At 35.0% G+C, this 17,074-nt stretch overlaps 1 protein-coding gene across 6 annotated transcripts; it reads right to left on the bottom strand.

Annotated features, from left to right (window-relative positions):
- Positions 1-44: 44 nt before the first annotated feature.
- LOC106152324 (uncharacterized) lies at positions 45-15,783 on the bottom strand. 6 transcript variants are annotated; one of them, XM_013525860.2, is made up of 4 exons: positions 15,668-15,783; positions 5,565-6,138; positions 1,571-1,731; positions 45-1,303 (listed from the first exon to the last, which is right to left on the bottom strand). In XM_013525860.2, exons 2-4 carry the CDS (start codon positions 5,863-5,865, stop codon positions 1,202-1,204), a joined length of 564 nt encoding a protein of 187 aa, XP_013381314.1. In that variant the 5' UTR covers positions 5,866-6,138; positions 15,668-15,783; the 3' UTR covers positions 45-1,201. The 6 variants fall into 6 exon arrangements, with proteins under 6 accessions (XP_013381314.1, XP_013381308.1, XP_013381312.1 ...); XM_013525854.2 differs by lacking the exon at positions 15,668-15,783 and adding an exon at positions 14,963-15,641; XM_013525858.2 differs by lacking the exon at positions 15,668-15,783 and adding an exon at positions 12,397-12,565.
- Between the last annotated feature and the right edge of the window lie 1,291 nt (positions 15,784-17,074).

Here is a 17,074-nt window from a genome sequence, read left to right as displayed (position 1 = left end):
GCTTACTAAAATAAACTAATGAAAAAAATCTAATGAAGAAGGAATATCAATACACCAGTCTTTTATTTAACAAAAATAATTCAACATTTTACATACAACAATATACAGATATTACAACATTATTGATGAGCGAATGAAATTTTGGGTGAGGGTTTGATCAATGGAATCAAACCACAGTTGCTTGTCTCTTTTTGTGTACATGAATAACTTTATATAATACACTGTATATACCGTTACTTCAAAAATACTTAATACAGAGTTATTAGGAGACATTTGGCAGATGTTACATATCTTATGACCTCTGATTGAGAATTAAAAAGTGAATCCACAATGATATCTACTTTTAATTTGTAAATACAAGGGAAAAAATGAAATGCTGTCTTCTCCTGTATTGGCAGATGAAGTTGATAAGGCGGGTCCAATGGTGTCACTTGTTTCTTTAAGAAACCTGTTGACGTTAAGAATTGTTTTCATTTTTTCCTAGTGGAACATGATCTATGCTTTGAAGATCAAAATCAGCAACCAGCCATGTGCAGCAAAGTAAAAACTTCTGATGTCATAGGGTGGAACACACACACCTCATGCTTCATATAGCATGTGACTTGAAAGTTAACAATTTCTCATGAAGTCACATCTTCAAGATTGCACAACTTTTATCACATTTAACAAATGCATGAATGGAGCTCTTACTTCCAGCTCTACTCCCAAACAGATACCTAGATCTTAGCAGTAGTTTTCTTAACATCAGTGTTGATGTTTCACTTTCACATTGTTCTCCACTCTTATTATGGCCTTCATGACAATGCTGTAGATAGTCCCTGGTTATTGACCTGGGCAATGATTGAAAAATGTCCATATGATGCCTTTCAATCAGTGATTTTTACTGTGGGAAATTGAAAGCAGGAAAGACAATTTGCTTCCCGGATGCAAGAGATTTACACCTGTCCATGGCCACTTGTATGTGTAAAAAGATCATTCTTAAGTACCTCATCTTTCTCAGCTGAATACCCATTTCCATTAATGGCTGCAGCGAGACCCAAGTCAATCATCCTTCTCAAGTGAGTCAAGTTGTGTTAATGGAGAATCCTAAGCAATAGGGACATGCTGCTGATTTGGTTGAACTGAGAAAGTCAAGGATGGACTTTCAACCCTTAATAAATAATAAATACACCCACTATGCCCTGCACTGTGGTGAAGAATGCTATGAGTTTGTGGAATCGTCATCCTTTTTCCGTTTTCGTGTCCTTAGTTTTGAATTCACTTCTATTAAAGTATCTGTTAGTTTGTTGATATAATTCATTGTCTGAAATAAATAGAATAAACATTAGGAAAATTACCGTATATATTAAACCTGAAATTCAAAACAAATTTTTATCTTGCTCATGTAAGAGAAGTAATAAATATCACAAAAATATTGCAAAAATAATGCCATTTTCATTCCATCTTTTTGTGTTAGAAAAAAATCCAATTTTTTGCAGGAAATGCTATAGTGTTTTTGTATCGTAAACCCTTGGTTTTAATATCTCCACAGTAATTCTCACATTACAAAGTATAATCACCCCTTACTCACCATTTTATGAAACATGCATATTGTTCTATCTTCATCTTCCCCATTTGGGCAGTGGTTTTTATTATCACACAGGGCATGGTCATCTATACATTTAAATCTCCCATTAGCGTCAGGAGTTGGACAGGCAAGCAATTCAACACCATCTTCTGCTGCGGGACATGCTGGAAATAAATTGTATTTGTTTGAGTGTTGTATAATATTTATTGCTTTTCACAGTAGCCATGCTGACATTTATTTTTGGTGTAGGATTGTGGAGTACCAAGGAAAGTTATTTTAGTAACTTTCTCTGAATGTCTGAGATGATTGTCGCGGGTAAAAAGAAAGATAAATATAAATGCTTTACAGTGCTGAGGTAAAACAATGCAGTAAAGATATTAATGTGTTTATTTTAAAAATGATGGTGAGAAAATGATGGTGAAGTATGACATAGGCATGTATCTCTATGACTGATTTAAAAAAAAAATTGAAAATATTTTTACATTGATAAATGGAAGTAAAAAGTACATTTTGAGCACAGCAGGAGAAGTGAAATGTCATTGATTTCTAATGTAGAAAAAGAGCAATGAGATCTTTCAGAATAATTCTTAACAATCTTTTTAAAATGTTTCTGTTTCTGAGTGCTAGCTACCACCTACACTGAAATGGAATGATCACTCATTATAGTTCTGTATCTATGTATAAAGGGTAAAAATGCACTGAGGTTAAATCCTACGCAATCCTATGTTGTCTAAATACCAGACTCTAGTATTCCTCCTTCTTTATAAAAGTACAAGCAATTAAAATATGTTTGCACCAAGTCACAGGGCTGTGTCAATCACTACACAAGGACAGTGGGGTCTTTCAGGGCTAATGCTACTGAAGCCCTTTTTTTGAAACAAAGGGAAGTGAGCTGAACCCTGGGTCACCCTGCATATTGCCAAGAAATCTAAGTCTAGGTTGCTGGTAGTCTGTGAGGAATGTGAATCACAGAAGGACAAAAGGCGCAGAAGCCACAAGTGTGTGTCATTTTAGTGCAGATAACTTATGGACAAGTATAACACTTACTTTTAACCAACTGTTCATGAGAGGAGTTCTATTATTCATCACTTCATTTGCAAAGTGAGATGTGATTCATGATTTAGGATTTCTGACAAATCAGCCTCATGGTTATTCTACTTTGCCTTTTTCTCACTGATGTTTGAACAGTTTTGATTGCAAGACTCTTGTGACATTAACCTATATATTTTCCCTAACCCTAATGGAAATGATTTAATTTCCTTTGTCTTCTAGGAAACACTATATTTCAAATATCCTTATACCATATCACGTCTCTCTAACCCTTTGTTCCCACAAAAGAATGTACTTGCTATCAGATATGGATAGCAAGATTGTCATTCTCTTCTCTAATTAGCACTGTGGGCCCCTTATTATAATGTCTCATTTCTTTAATTGGCTGTGCAGTGATCTCAAATTTGCCCCATGGAAGAAAATGCATATCTTTACAAAGCGTCTTAACAATTTTGTGCATTTTAATTGCAAGGTACTATTGTTTGAGTGCAAAACAGTGGGTTGACAGAGAGTTTTTAAACTGGAGAACAATATTTTTACCAGCTTAATACAAATTTGTAGGTATTTACTGTGGTGGATCCAATAAAAGAAAATGCACCCCTCCTAAAAAACCAGTAAATTTTTTTGGCTTACAACCCAAAAATTTCTCTGATTTTTGGCATGCATCATTTTTGGTGGCATGGCTTTGAAAAAAAAAAGACCTGTAGAAAAAAACACATGCTTTTAAACAACAATTTAACTACCATATCATGCAATTTCCTCATTACTACTATGTCACTTTTGGGACACCGTCACTTTTGAAACACCATCATTCAAACAAACATACTGCCAATTTTTCTGGGTTGTTGACCTCAGGTACAATATTTAAGTGATTCTGAAGGTCAGTAGACTGACTCTAACACGTATGATGCACAGGTTTATTATTCAAACATTTCATTCTTTATAGTGGATAGGTTCAAGCTAGTTGATTCTGTAGACACAGTTTAGAAATGGAAGTATAGTTCATTATATTTATCACTTTTAAAGTAGGTGACATAAACTGTAAGAAAAAAGGAATAAACATGTTTAAAATTTTAAGTTATATTTCTTCCCTGAGAATATATTGTATTTTGGCTTAAGATCGAGTGTGAGGTTTATTCTTACCTTGTAACTTGATATTTAAATAGCAACATTGCTCTACTATATAACCTGTTAATTCTAGACCTTTGCATGCACAAAATAATTAAAAGATGTTGTCATCATTGATAATCAAACAGGAAAGAGATACATCAATGTAGCATGGACTATCTTCTTCCTAGATCTACCCTAGAGATGATTGCAAATGCGTTGGCTTGTGGGTTTATATATCACCCATGTGATAAGGCACAGAGGTCCGGGTTCTAAGCATGTTCACAATAGAGCTAACTTAGATTGTAGATTGACTAATTGATGTCATGAGACGGTCAGATTATTAAGGAATCCCCCTGCAAAATTGAGAGTTTTAATTTTCAAAAACAATTTCTTTGCCTGGTCACACGAAAAATCAAATTTCTGTACAAACTGATCCATTTGTGAAGTCAGATCTACTGTGCAGAGACCTTGTAGATTGGGACTTTTTTATGAAGAACCTGGGAAGTCCTCTTTATCAGTACCGAGTTCTATTATAATTAGAGGATGGGGAAGTGTAAGGTGGTATTTTCATCTCAACCAGAACTGGTATTGTAATAAAGAATTTTTCGGTGGATTCCCCTTATTGGTAGAGGTGCAATGCAGGTGCAAGAGGAGATAAGATGCATATAGTGATAAAAGAATTTATAGTCACATAATCATAATTACAACATGGGCTAGCTGATATCTTTTTTCTTTACAATCAGATCTCTACTGTTGTGTGAAGTAAGTCATGACTAAGATATGTGATAAAAACGTCAGTCATTGTTGGTTATATCAGTCCTTCGTGACAATGTAACGACATTGTTTTCTACAGATCAGTTCATTCTTATCTTTAGTCTACTGACTTTTAGGTGCTGTTTCATCAAGAGGATTAAAATAGCAGACTGTGTTAACCTTTCCCTATATTTTTATACATGTATGATTCACCATTTTTCCTCTTTTTTTAATGTCTATTTTTTTATCATACCTGTATTATTTACCTGTTTTCTTGAATCATTTCTAAATGTATAAAAACCTTTGTCATTTACCCGTTTTTCAAGTCATTTCAAATGTTTAACCTTGACAAGCCTGTACGTGTATTTATGAATTTGATAGCATATTTTTTAAAAAGCTGCTCACAAAGAAATTAACTCAAGTATTCATCATTTCATGAATAATTACGAAACAATTTGTAGGTCATGACTTATCTTCATAAAATTAATGAATTTTTTGATTTTGTAATTTGTAACTTCGCAACTTTCATCTCTTGCGAAATTAATGATCAATTTTCTTTTGTAATTCTCAGTTGTCATAGCAGTAGTCGCGTAGTTTATAATCTGTCTATCTGTATCATCACTTTTTTGCCATGATCTGTATACTGGTAAGGTTGTTACACATTTCCTGTTGTTCATTAGATGAAACTAGATCCTGGACTTCATGTAGCATGAACAGACAGTCAGGTCTTAAGTACACTTCTATTACATCAGATAATTTGATAAACTTCAACTTAAAGAAAGAACCATCACCATCGCCCATAAAATCATCACATCATACCATGTTTTATTTTAGTAGATGATTAAATTGGGAATACATGTCATGCTTCAATGGTTTACTTAAACTCTGATCCTGCTTTTTAAGTGCCAAAGGTTTGTTGTGGGTGGAACTCAACAAATGAAGACAAATATTCAAAGTATGTATGCTGCCATGTTTTTGAAAAATCTTTGTTTAAATACCAACAAAGACTAAAAAAAAATTCTGTGTTACTTTCAATAAAGGTTTAATGTAAATGTACTAAAATTCTTCTTTAAATGAAACTCACCTATTTTAGGAATATCATATTGCTGATTGTCCTCAGGTTCGGCGTATCTTCCAAAAGATTCCCCTTCTCCAAGTTCTGTCTTTCTGATTTTAGCTAAAGTTAAAAGGTTCTTTGCATTTGGCATAATGTGATTGATCAAACGGTGTAACATCCGTAACTGTCTCTCAGACTGAGCCTTGTGCTTCCGATGACGCCTGTGTTGGGAGGACCTCTGGGTAGAGTCTGGCGTGGGTGCACTTCCCACCATACTGAGACAAGTTATGAAGATATGCAGAAGAAACAAAGCATCTGGCCACCTCATGGTGGCAAGTAGTTTTATAGGAGCAGTGGACTGAGAAATGACCACTGAGGTAGCAAATACCTAGTGGCATGCACTTACACTCCTCAAGGTGAACTCTGGCTTCAGTTTTCCCAAAGAACTAAATATATCCACACTGTGTACTTCAGAGCCACTCCAGTTGTACTCTACTTCCTAGATTCTCTTATTCCAGTGATTATTTATTGGTGCTGTCAGGTTAATTCCATCCAGGTTTAGACTTCCATTTCTCAGTAGCACCGGCCTCTTGTCAACTGCCTGAAGGAAAAAGGTACTGATGACTCTATTTGCTAGCACATTGACCTGTCAAAAAGTGAAGCTAGTTTGATCAGGTGGGGCATGCAGAATCACCTCCACTTAAATTCAGCTTACCCCAGCCACTGAGTGCTGCTGGTCAATTACACAAATTAAGAGATTGTTATCCTCAATGGATCCCAGCAGACTGCATGGGTTGTGCTCATCAGACTGGTATGAGAAATTGTGGTGGGTTAGAGAAGTCAAGCCAGACCCAGCTTGAACAGCCTCTGATGATCAGTTTACTATTCAATCATGCATAAAGCTTTCAATTCCAAAAACTACAAGCCATATGTGAAAATCAATCAAAGAAATTATCTGAACATAAGCATTTCCATTCCATGCATTCCTCTGTCTGAACTGACACATTTCTGCAAAATGTCTTCACTCTCAACACTGCACCACCTGCTTGAAAATGTAGAAACCTCAACCTGGGTCTGTGAAAAAGTAATTTAAATGCAGATTTGCCCCCCCCCTTCCCTCACAATGAGACAGTGCCTAATTTCGGCATGACACAGTGCCTAAGAAAATTTACGAAGTTGAATAAAATGTTTTAACACAATGCTTAATATGTTTAAAAATTGTGAATTGAAAAAATATTTAATTAAAAAAAATTGTCTGTACGAAATTGTGAACACTATGTACAATAATGGCTAGAAACAGAAAATTAATTTTATTGATACTAAAGGAAATTCATAAAATAATAAATTGTAAAAGTGACTTGATAGTGTTTCAGGTGTTTAGAATGAATAACTAACATAAGGTAAACTTGACTTGAACACTGACTAATGTTTAAGCATTAAAAATATCACAAGAAATCTATTCCATCTTCTGATTTGCCACCCAGACTCTAAAACTTGGATGAAATTGCTAAATTTTACTGAGCTTCCTAAGTCAGTACATAATTAAGTGAAAACAATTACCACCCACACATTCTTTTCAATCATCCTTAAGCGCAGCTACTGAGAATAGAATTGCCCCACAAACCTTGATTTACTTAGTGATCTGTACCCTTTGGGATGTTCTCAATGATTGATAACATTATGGTCCAAAGCCGTAATGTTACATGATAACGACAGGCCCCAGATAGATACCAAGCCCCCAAATAATTGATTTTATCATTGAGGGTTTTATATCACTCACTTTGTTATGCTGTGTGTGTGTATATATAGCTAGATAAACTGGTGATTCTGATGTTGATCATGTATTTTGCATATGCTGGTCTTTGCCAGTGCTTGATATGTTTTAAAATTTTTTAACTCTATTCTGTGCCTTTATGCAGATTCTGCACTTCTTCGACTGTTAGTTTCTTTTTTCATCTCATTAATATGTGTGCCAACACACAAGCCTAATAACCCAAATTCAACACATTTAACCCTGATCATCAGGATCATCCCTCCTCATCTTTTACCCTACAGCACCCTTTACCTCCCTCAAGCCTTACAACTACTGGTATTTGTATGTGTTACATCATTGGACCATCCCCAAATTTGGAATAACAGCCGGTATAGATCTAGATGATTTCAGTGAATGTTTGTTTCCTAGCTGATCTACAATGCGCACACAACAGCCCAAAGGCATGTTGGTTTTGTTGGATAGATCCAAGCAACCAAGGGCACAGATTGTACTGTAACCCAAACAATGACAACACACACTTGCTTGATGATAGACTTCAAAGAAACTGTGTGTGCATCCATACGCAAGGAAATCAAAGCAGACAGATAACATTAGGTAAAAACATTTCAGATGAATTATGTTCTCCGTTGAATTCAATGGAATATGTATGATATTTATCTACTGATATTTACATGATGTGTGCAATGTACTGATGTAATATATACACAGGAAACTGACAATTCCTTTTATTGAAAGCAGTTGTTTGACTTGATAACCATACTTAATATCTTTTTTTTTATCTGAGATACAAATGACATGTAAAACCATTTTAGATAAATTCTGTACACGATTTTTTTTCTAATTCCATGAAAGCTTGATGTCATTTATCTAGTACATTACATGACATTTACTGAAATATACATTACTGCTTGAGTTAATTACCATACATAATATTGTGCCACAGGGGTGCAGTAAATACTACCTGTTTATTTTGATAGAAACAATAAATATTTTTACATTACATGTTAAACAATTGTGTTCTTAATTAAAAAACATCCCCATTAATTGCATTAGCTTTTTACAAATTCTTAGTAAATTAGCAACAGCTAGTGCAATGACAACCACTGCAATAGTAACCAATGAGAGGAAATTGTTACTGGACATTTCCTTCAGTAAATGTTAGCCAAACTGCCATCAAGCTTTTTCTACATGCAATTAGGGTTTACCACATCATGTAGTTATCATTCCCACCTTTTATCAGTTTATTTAACTAGGGTGTAACTGAAATCTGTGTATAATAAATAAGCCTGTGCAATTCATTTACAGTAATTCTGCAAAACCTATGACCCTGAATTAGTGTAAAACATTAGAATGAAAAAAGCTCAGTCTTAATAAACAGATAAGACAAAAAGTACCCCATGTCAAATGCATTTTTTAAACTGTCTCTGTAGGACAACAGACCTGATGAATTGCTAGCAAAACTTAACCAGGAAACGATATATAATATCTATCACTGGAATAGATTTAAAACTTTTACCAGGCATTTTTCTTACCTTGTACAGAGTAAGTCGGGTTATCAGATTCTGAACAAGTTGGTGCCGAAATGTTGTCTTTTGTAATCCCTTGCTCAAGTACTCTCCTCACATTAAACATGGGGTTCCTTGTACCTGCCCGTCAGCCCTTTTTGTTTTTAGATAAATGACTACCAGTAAGCTAAGACCCTAGATAAGCACCAAGAACCATCTCATTGATGCAAGCAGAGCACCTAAAGCATTATCACGGTCCAGCTAGTTTTTTTATCAAAAATTAAAAGGCGTTTCGCTGTTGTTGAACCCTCTGTGATACAAATAATCAGAAGGGTTGATCTCTACTCAGACCGCATAAGATATATTATGGTTCAACTGACACATGCTTCCTACTAGTACATGTATGTATATATATATACAGAAGGTGTCTTGTTTTTCCTCCATTGACTGAGGCAAGGTACTTAACAACACACCACCCAAGAGGGAGCTCTTGAAAACCAATAAAAATTCTTATAGACTTTCTAGCTTTTGTGCCATATCTGGTTGAGCCAAATGTTATCACCTTTTAAACAGTGTGGCAACCAAATACCACAAACACTTCAAATTCTTACCTCTCTTATATGTTTGTTTGCAAACAAAGTGCTGCTTCAACAGTTTCAACTTTTGCTGCTCTATTCTGTTATTTAGTGTGATTTTATATTAGCGAGTCAAACATGCCACAGTAGAGGGAGAGTTTAAGCTGCCTAGAGGTCTTCATGCAGGGGGGCCATTGAGGACCACTGCCACCTTTACGGGAGTTTTTTCATTGACGTCTCTTTATTTCGCTAAGTGTAAAAGACCTCCTGCAAGCCACTGGCAGCATTGCACCCATGTTTACAGGTAAATTAATGACCTATAGAAAGCTTTCTACCTTAATTATATTTGTGAAGAATAGAAAGACCTCCTACCGAAATTTGGCATGTTTTGTGCAGTCATCTGCATTGTTATTAATCTTTTTTTATGTTGACTTGTACCCAAATGCTGAATGTTTGTTGCAATGCTTGCTTATTTCAAAATGTTACTTCCCTCTTGTACAAATGTTTCACAGAAATGTGGACCATGTATTCATTCATAAAAGTCAAAATACCTATAAATGATGGGTGATATTTTTTGGCTGTTAACATGCAAAGAAAAAATACTGATTGATCTCATTTATTAATGAAACGCCAGAAACGTGTCACTGTCCAACCAAAGGGTGGCCTGCTTGGGCTCTGCTTTGTCTATTGGCTACTGTTTGCACATATGATGAATTCATATTGCTAATCCATTCTCCAGTTAATTTGACAGATATGGCTGGGCACAATTAAGTAGCTTCCAGCATCATTCAGTCGATCACTAAGACTGCAAGCAAACGATCACCACAAATATTTAAGTGCCAAAGGTGCAGTTTTCAAACAACATGTTGCACGTTGAAGAGGTAGAAGATGAGGGAGAACTGCTGACTACTTGCCTTTGATCCTTACAAGAGAGCAACTGACTTTGGAAACAATTCAAAGAAAATCTATTGCGCTGCCTTACTTACAAAGTGAGCATATTTTGCATACAATCGAAGTCAAGTTTGTTCAGACGGAAAGGCAGCCAAGATTTCATGTTTTTTCAACAACCATTCAGATGACTTCAAATCAAGAACAACTTTTAGATTTTTACTAATGAATATTTACTTTCTTTCAGAATTAAACGGAGGAAACAGAGGTTTATATGAATACTCCCTGTGTACCTATGCTTTTTATCACACCTTATTACATTCCACCAATTTTCAACACAATAATTAACAATTAAAAAATAAATAAAGTTACAAAATGTGAAAGGAACAATTACCTGTTCATGAACATTTTGGGCCAAGTCTAGGGGTTTCATATTCTTACTTCCCGCTCCTTGTAGAATACTAACAGCAATTAACCCTTCATGTTGTTAAGATGGTCATCTGCTCTACTATTCAAGTTAAGGGGAGGCGTATATATACATGTATATTTCCATATGCATAAATATAGTTATTTAGTCAATTTGCTGCTGATTAATCTAAAGCATTCCACCTGTGCACCACCAATTAACACCTGACTAATGTTTTTTATTAAAATTGTTCATGAGACTAGGAGTGGGGCTTGCAGAGGAACAATTTCCTTGTTCCTTCTTAGTCCCATCCTTATTATTAACATATGTATTAGTTTTCCAATAAAGTAGTTTCAGTAAAATGCTGCTGCAAAGGTTAATGGTAAGAAAGTTTACTTTCTTTTTATATTTTTGAACATGGTACTTATTATCATATGCCTTTTCTATTTAAATAAAATACTATTGATCAAAATAATAATTGTTTGGTCTTTCTCGTTTAAAATGTCAAACCCAGGGTGACACTTACTTGCGATCAAACCCTCTAAATTATGAATAGTACATATATAAACATACCACAACTGATGATGTTGTCATATCTCTTTATACCGTCATTATACAGTCATTATAACAAGAAAATGATATCAAAGATAGTTGGAAGAAGTCATTACCTTTTACAGTGTCCTGGGAGGCTACTGCAGTAAAGGGAGAAACTACGTGCACTGCACTGACGGCTACACTAACAATGAACTGAATTGTACTATGTTCAAGTCAACATCAGGATTAGCATCTCTCACACATCTGTAATAAGTCCACAAGGTGTTAACAGTGAAGTTACTAATGGCTTCCTTCATGACAATTATTTTAACACCTGTTCTAAAATTATGAAGGTGTGCACGTTAGATGTATGTTTTTATACCAGCCAGAAAACATATTTTGTTAGTTCATAGAATTATTTTGCTTTCCCCAAATCCATTATCATACATGCCTTATCCATAACACTTTCCTCCATGCTAGCAACCATTACAATGCATGCTTCATTAAAAACATCGCAAATGAAAATTCATTAGATTTTAAATATTTCCTAACAGAATTTTTATTTTTATATTGTGCTTTGAGCCATTAAGAGGCCATTATTTTCTACTGGTCTGATTAATGATGCACTTAATGCTTGACAAATGTGGATCCCCTCATCAAACTGCTGTCAACCTGGAGCCAGGGCTGGTTCAAATGCAAAAATTCCCCTTTGAAGTGAAAAGCTTCAATGGCACAGTCATCATAGGCATAACCAAACAAAAATATAGAATACAACAGGAACTCTACGAAATCCCCCCTCGTGCATTCCTAAAAGTTCAAAAATGCTACTCGCTTTCTCTCTACTTTTTTTAGAAGTGTAGGAGAATGAGTGGGTATAACCTCTGTGTCAGCAGACTAGTGCTGAAGGCAAATGTCTGTCTAAATCGGACTGTGTGACTGGTCAAAGGAATTAACTGAGACCATGCCCATGTTTAATCCACATACATAAGGAAACTATGTCGATTTCTTTCTTGCAATATCCCCAGGGCATAATAAAACTCACACAAGGACAAATTGTTTTTTGGGTGGATTTATGCTTGCACTTCCTGGCCAGGTTAAATGCTTGCCATTGCCTTTCATGTAAGCAACAAGTTTTTTTTTTCCGTGTTGTAAAATTTCATTTCCAGTTTCCACTCACCTTTGTAGTAAACAGAGTGCTGATTCGTGCAACTCAACCCTGAAGCTCCTTTGGCTATGCTTTAATTAAAGTACTTCATATCCTCATCCCCATATTTAGCATTTAACTACTGGCTACCAAGCACTTGGACCACAACCTCCCAGAGAAAGCCAAGGTTACATCACTGTCATGTACTTAAACCTGGCACACCTGCCAAACCAAAATGTATAATAATCAGCCCTTAAGTACTGCATGCACCTTACAGAAACAGTTCAAATTTTCATAAGTGTTGTACTTTTCTGGTTGTGGAATGCAAACAAAAACATGTCCAGGTCACTGTAAATAGTGCATTGTTTACCCTAGATGTCCAGAACTTGCACACACATCAACTTCATGGATTCAGAGAGTACTAACATATTATCTAAATGAAGGCCTTTTCATCACAATGAAGGAAATTGGCCATGTCAATTGCTAAAATATTTTTATATTTACCTAACTTTCTATCTTTAAGCAAAACATTTGGAAGACATTGCTGCACTATCATTGTTGTCACTTTCCTGTGGCCATTAAGACAGCTTAACTTTGAAATTTAGTAAAAAGAAGACTACATAACAAATCAAAACTTTCTGTAATTTCTTATTACTTCCAACATACTATATTTATCTTTGTTGGAAAAGACCCAAATTGTAGACAAAACTTTCATAATCTTCTGTGACTGTAACAAATTGCCTCAAAAAATTCTTCCCACTTTCAAATTATCTGTTTCTTAAATATGTTGAAGTAAAATTTCTACACTTAATTCCAACACAAAAACAACTTCAAACAAAATGTACAAGAAAAGTCTTTTTCCTGTTATAACTACTATTTTCTGTTAAACTATTGATTTAAAGAGTAGTCATTTTGGAAAATAACACCTTTTCAGTAAATGAATTAGATACATCAAGCAGTGACAATATTTTACACTCTGTTCTTGTAAGTCTCACTTCAAGACGCCCTTAACACCAAAAGGTGAGATAGAGTCCAGATAGATCAAAGTATCACTGCAAACATAATTCAATCCATCTTTTCCTGGGGATCAGCCTCAAGGAGGCATGCAAAACACATGTCCTGCTGTCAAGTTAGAAAAAGAAAGATTAGATTTAGATTATCATTCCCTCTGGATAATATCATCCCTACTAACTTGTTTTTAAAAATTTTTGCAAAAAATATTCCACTAAACTTTTTCATGTAACAAATTGCATTGTAATATCTTTAGCTGAGCAAACATAATTTGATATTTTTTATGGTGAACTCAAACCAATGGCTTTTTTTATATATTACAAGATGTTTTTATTTTTTATTGGGTGGGGATGTTTTTATTTCTCCACTCGAGGCATTTTCTCTGGATCCTTCAAAGCTTCAAACTATTAATCAAAGTTGCACTTTGACACTTGATGCACTGACTAGTAGGTTTGAAAGGCTAACGTAAGTGATAAAACCAATAAGACCCAGAAATTAAAGTTCTCACCTGGCCATTTCCTTGTTATATATTGTTTTGAACTTAAACAATTTCCCCTTTTCTTGGATTTCTTTTAAAGTCTGGCTACTGTCTGCACAGAATGTGCCTAATGATACTTCCTGCTCAAATGCCTGGTACATGAGATCTCATGTACATTGCTGTCATGGTGCAGGAAATATATCGCTACAGCTTACCAATCATTTATCTGTTCATTAAAACCTACCATGGGCAGTACATATTCAATTCTGATTTATCAGAAAGTGATGGGCCTTACAGAGTAGCAACAGATAATGAAGATACTTTCAGTAGTGCTCTTCTTCTACAACTTGTATTGATTATTACTCAATTAAAAGCAAATGAATTCCTCTAGCGATTTTTTCTCCACATGCTTTCATACGACTGAACAGAGAACTGATTTTGCGTCCTTTATCAATTTCAAAAATTTCCTGAAAGTAAGAAACCCTGTTATAGCTAGCATTCATGCACATCATTTAAAAGTTCATCTGCAATGCTGTGATTGATGATAACAAGTGACTTGAGAGTAAAAAGATCAAGACGGAATAAAAGGTCTTAAGGTGAAGATACAAATGTCATTAAAAAACTTGCCAAGTTTCAGTACCTTATATATGTGTGCAAAAGCCTCTGTTCAATTTTTTTTTCGTTTGTGATTTCAAATAATTACATGGCCATAAGCAATCTCACATAATTGTGGAAATCATGAAAAATTCACTTTAAAAAAATGATAAAAAAATATAAAGACAAAATAGTAACCTAGACAATTACAAAATTGTTCATGGAGCAGCACTAGAAATTAACCATGCATCAAAGAGAAAAATTAAAATCAGCTATTCCTTAGGTGTAAACCCCCTTTCTCATAATGATAAAATAATCTTTTAAGCAAGTTTATCAAACTCCAGAGATTTATGTCATATACAACTTGTTTTGACAGAAATCCAGCAGTCTTCTCAGACTTGCATCATAAAAAGTCAGTGTCTGGAGTGCCTGGTTGGACATCAAAAAAGAAGCTACAGGCAACCTTGGATACAAAATATTATATATATATTTACATATATTGGCAAAACAGTTTACCTGTTTCTAAGAACCAGCTTGTAAGGTACAGCATATATTTGTGCAGCTTCCTTTCCCTGAGGCGCGATGGCAATGTGCTTTGCTGCAAGCACAGAGGTTGTATAAGTAACTGGCAATCTGTCAGAGAGAACGATCAGCTTCTCCTTCAAACACTTAGTTCGCTTTGCTGGAACTGCTGAGATGCAAGCCACTATCTTGCTGCTGACGGCTTACAAGAAGAACACTGTCGTCATGAAGTCCACGTCAGAGGTCAGGTTTAACGTAACTGTGTTTTCAGAAGTGTTTTTCAATACAACAATAACAGTTATGTGATCTGGTAATGTATCTAATGTAGCAATCAAAAGCATTCCAACTCCTCACTCTAAAAACATTCTGACCAGTGTCAAAGTCATAATCATTAATGTCTAAGTAATTCTCTCAATCTCATAATTAATACAACACCACAGAGAATTTGTTTTCACACTACAAATTTTTTGCCCCCAGTGGCTCAATTAGTCTCACAAGGATCCCACCAACGCTATCATCACAATTTTGAATACTCTCGTCTCAGAGGATTGCAAACTGACAATGTTTTCTTGCAGGCTCTCCCCTGTTGTCATTTGTTATCATTCATAATTCATTTGAAACCAGTGCTCTATAAAGCAAACAATTTTCTCTTGATACAACAACTTTTGAGTACAATCCCAGGTCCTATGAAGCATTTACCTGTGCTAATGTACTGGCAGTCTGGTATGACTGACGGGGAACCACACTCACCTCCCAGAGTGGAGTACACTAAAGAGTTGATTGCTGGAATTTGGGGCAATAGTAATGCAGGTGGACAAAGTCTCCTGAAGCCTTTGAGTTAGTTGCCTGGTAGGGGTCACAAAAGACAGATTACCTTCACGTCACACAACAAGGCTGAAATTATTGCACCTTGTGTAAATGTTTTTCTAACAATGAGTGACATATTATAAGAAATTTACTTAGTTTATATCTTTTCTGCCTATCCACACTTGTAAAGCTGTAGGGCAATCAGACCTTGCTTCAGCTGTTCAGCCTTGAACTCAGAGAGTTTGTATGAACTGAAGCCCTAATTGGAGTGATTACGGGAGTTCGCACGTAAAGACATAGCCTGGATTCTAATCTATGACTCTCCAAATCACAATGACATGTGAGCAAACAGAAATTAGCAAAATAAAGTAAGCTTATAAATGTATAATTGAGGACATACAGCTGAATTTCATGTACAATTGACGTGGCTAACAAATCAAAAAGGTGACTTCCCAATTTTGAAAGCGGACATTTGTTTTTTGAAAATTGTAAGAACATCACTTGCTATGCTTAGTACAAATTGTGTGCCATGACTTAAAAAAACATGCGTGATTCCAAATCAAGTATTTCCTTGCATTCCACTCTGTGGTTATCCATTAAAACTCTTACTGACATATCAGCTTTTTCATTTCGATAAAGGTGAAAAGGTAGCTTATGACATACAACTCTCACTGTTCATGATAGCATTCATATCTTAATAAAATAACTAATTTTTCTCCAAATAATTAATATAAGACAAATGTAAATAACTAGATGTATTGATGGATATAAATAGAATAAACAAGGTATGCCTTAAGGTAAACTTAGATCTTTTTAAAGACATATTATAGATAACAGAACAATTACATCCACATCAAAGTTGACTTAAACTGTAGAAGAATTTTCAAGCAAATATTGTTTTCTTTACATTATGGTCATATAATTTCCATGAAATGCAAATGCCCCAAAAAGAATGCAACAAAATGGATTTCCAGTAAATGCTGATCCCCTACCTTCCTACCTTCCTACATCCCATTAGTGCCTACAGTAACAAGAATGGCACATTTCATGGGCATGCAGCAACTGTTGTCAAATGTCACGTGTTCTAACACATGCCTTATATTGTGCTTTCACTTCTGATCAGTGTTTCTGCTGAAATATTATTTTCAGAATACCTATTATTGGTATTTTTTTAAATTTCATTATTCCGTTTTGAGCTTTGGGGCCTAAATAAGTGTTCCAAAAAATGGGCGTCTAACATTTAGAGTTTTGCAAAGCAGTCCAACCAACTTCAGATTGTGAAATATTTATGTTCCAGAA

This window comes from Lingula anatina, chromosome 1 (genome assembly GCF_051362555.1).
Source record: "Lingula anatina isolate TDL-2025a chromosome 1, LinAna3.0, whole genome shotgun sequence".
In the NCBI taxonomy this organism is placed as follows: Eukaryota; Metazoa; Brachiopoda; class Lingulata; order Lingulida; family Lingulidae; genus Lingula; species Lingula anatina.
This window is presented reverse-complemented; position numbering and strand designations above follow the sequence as displayed.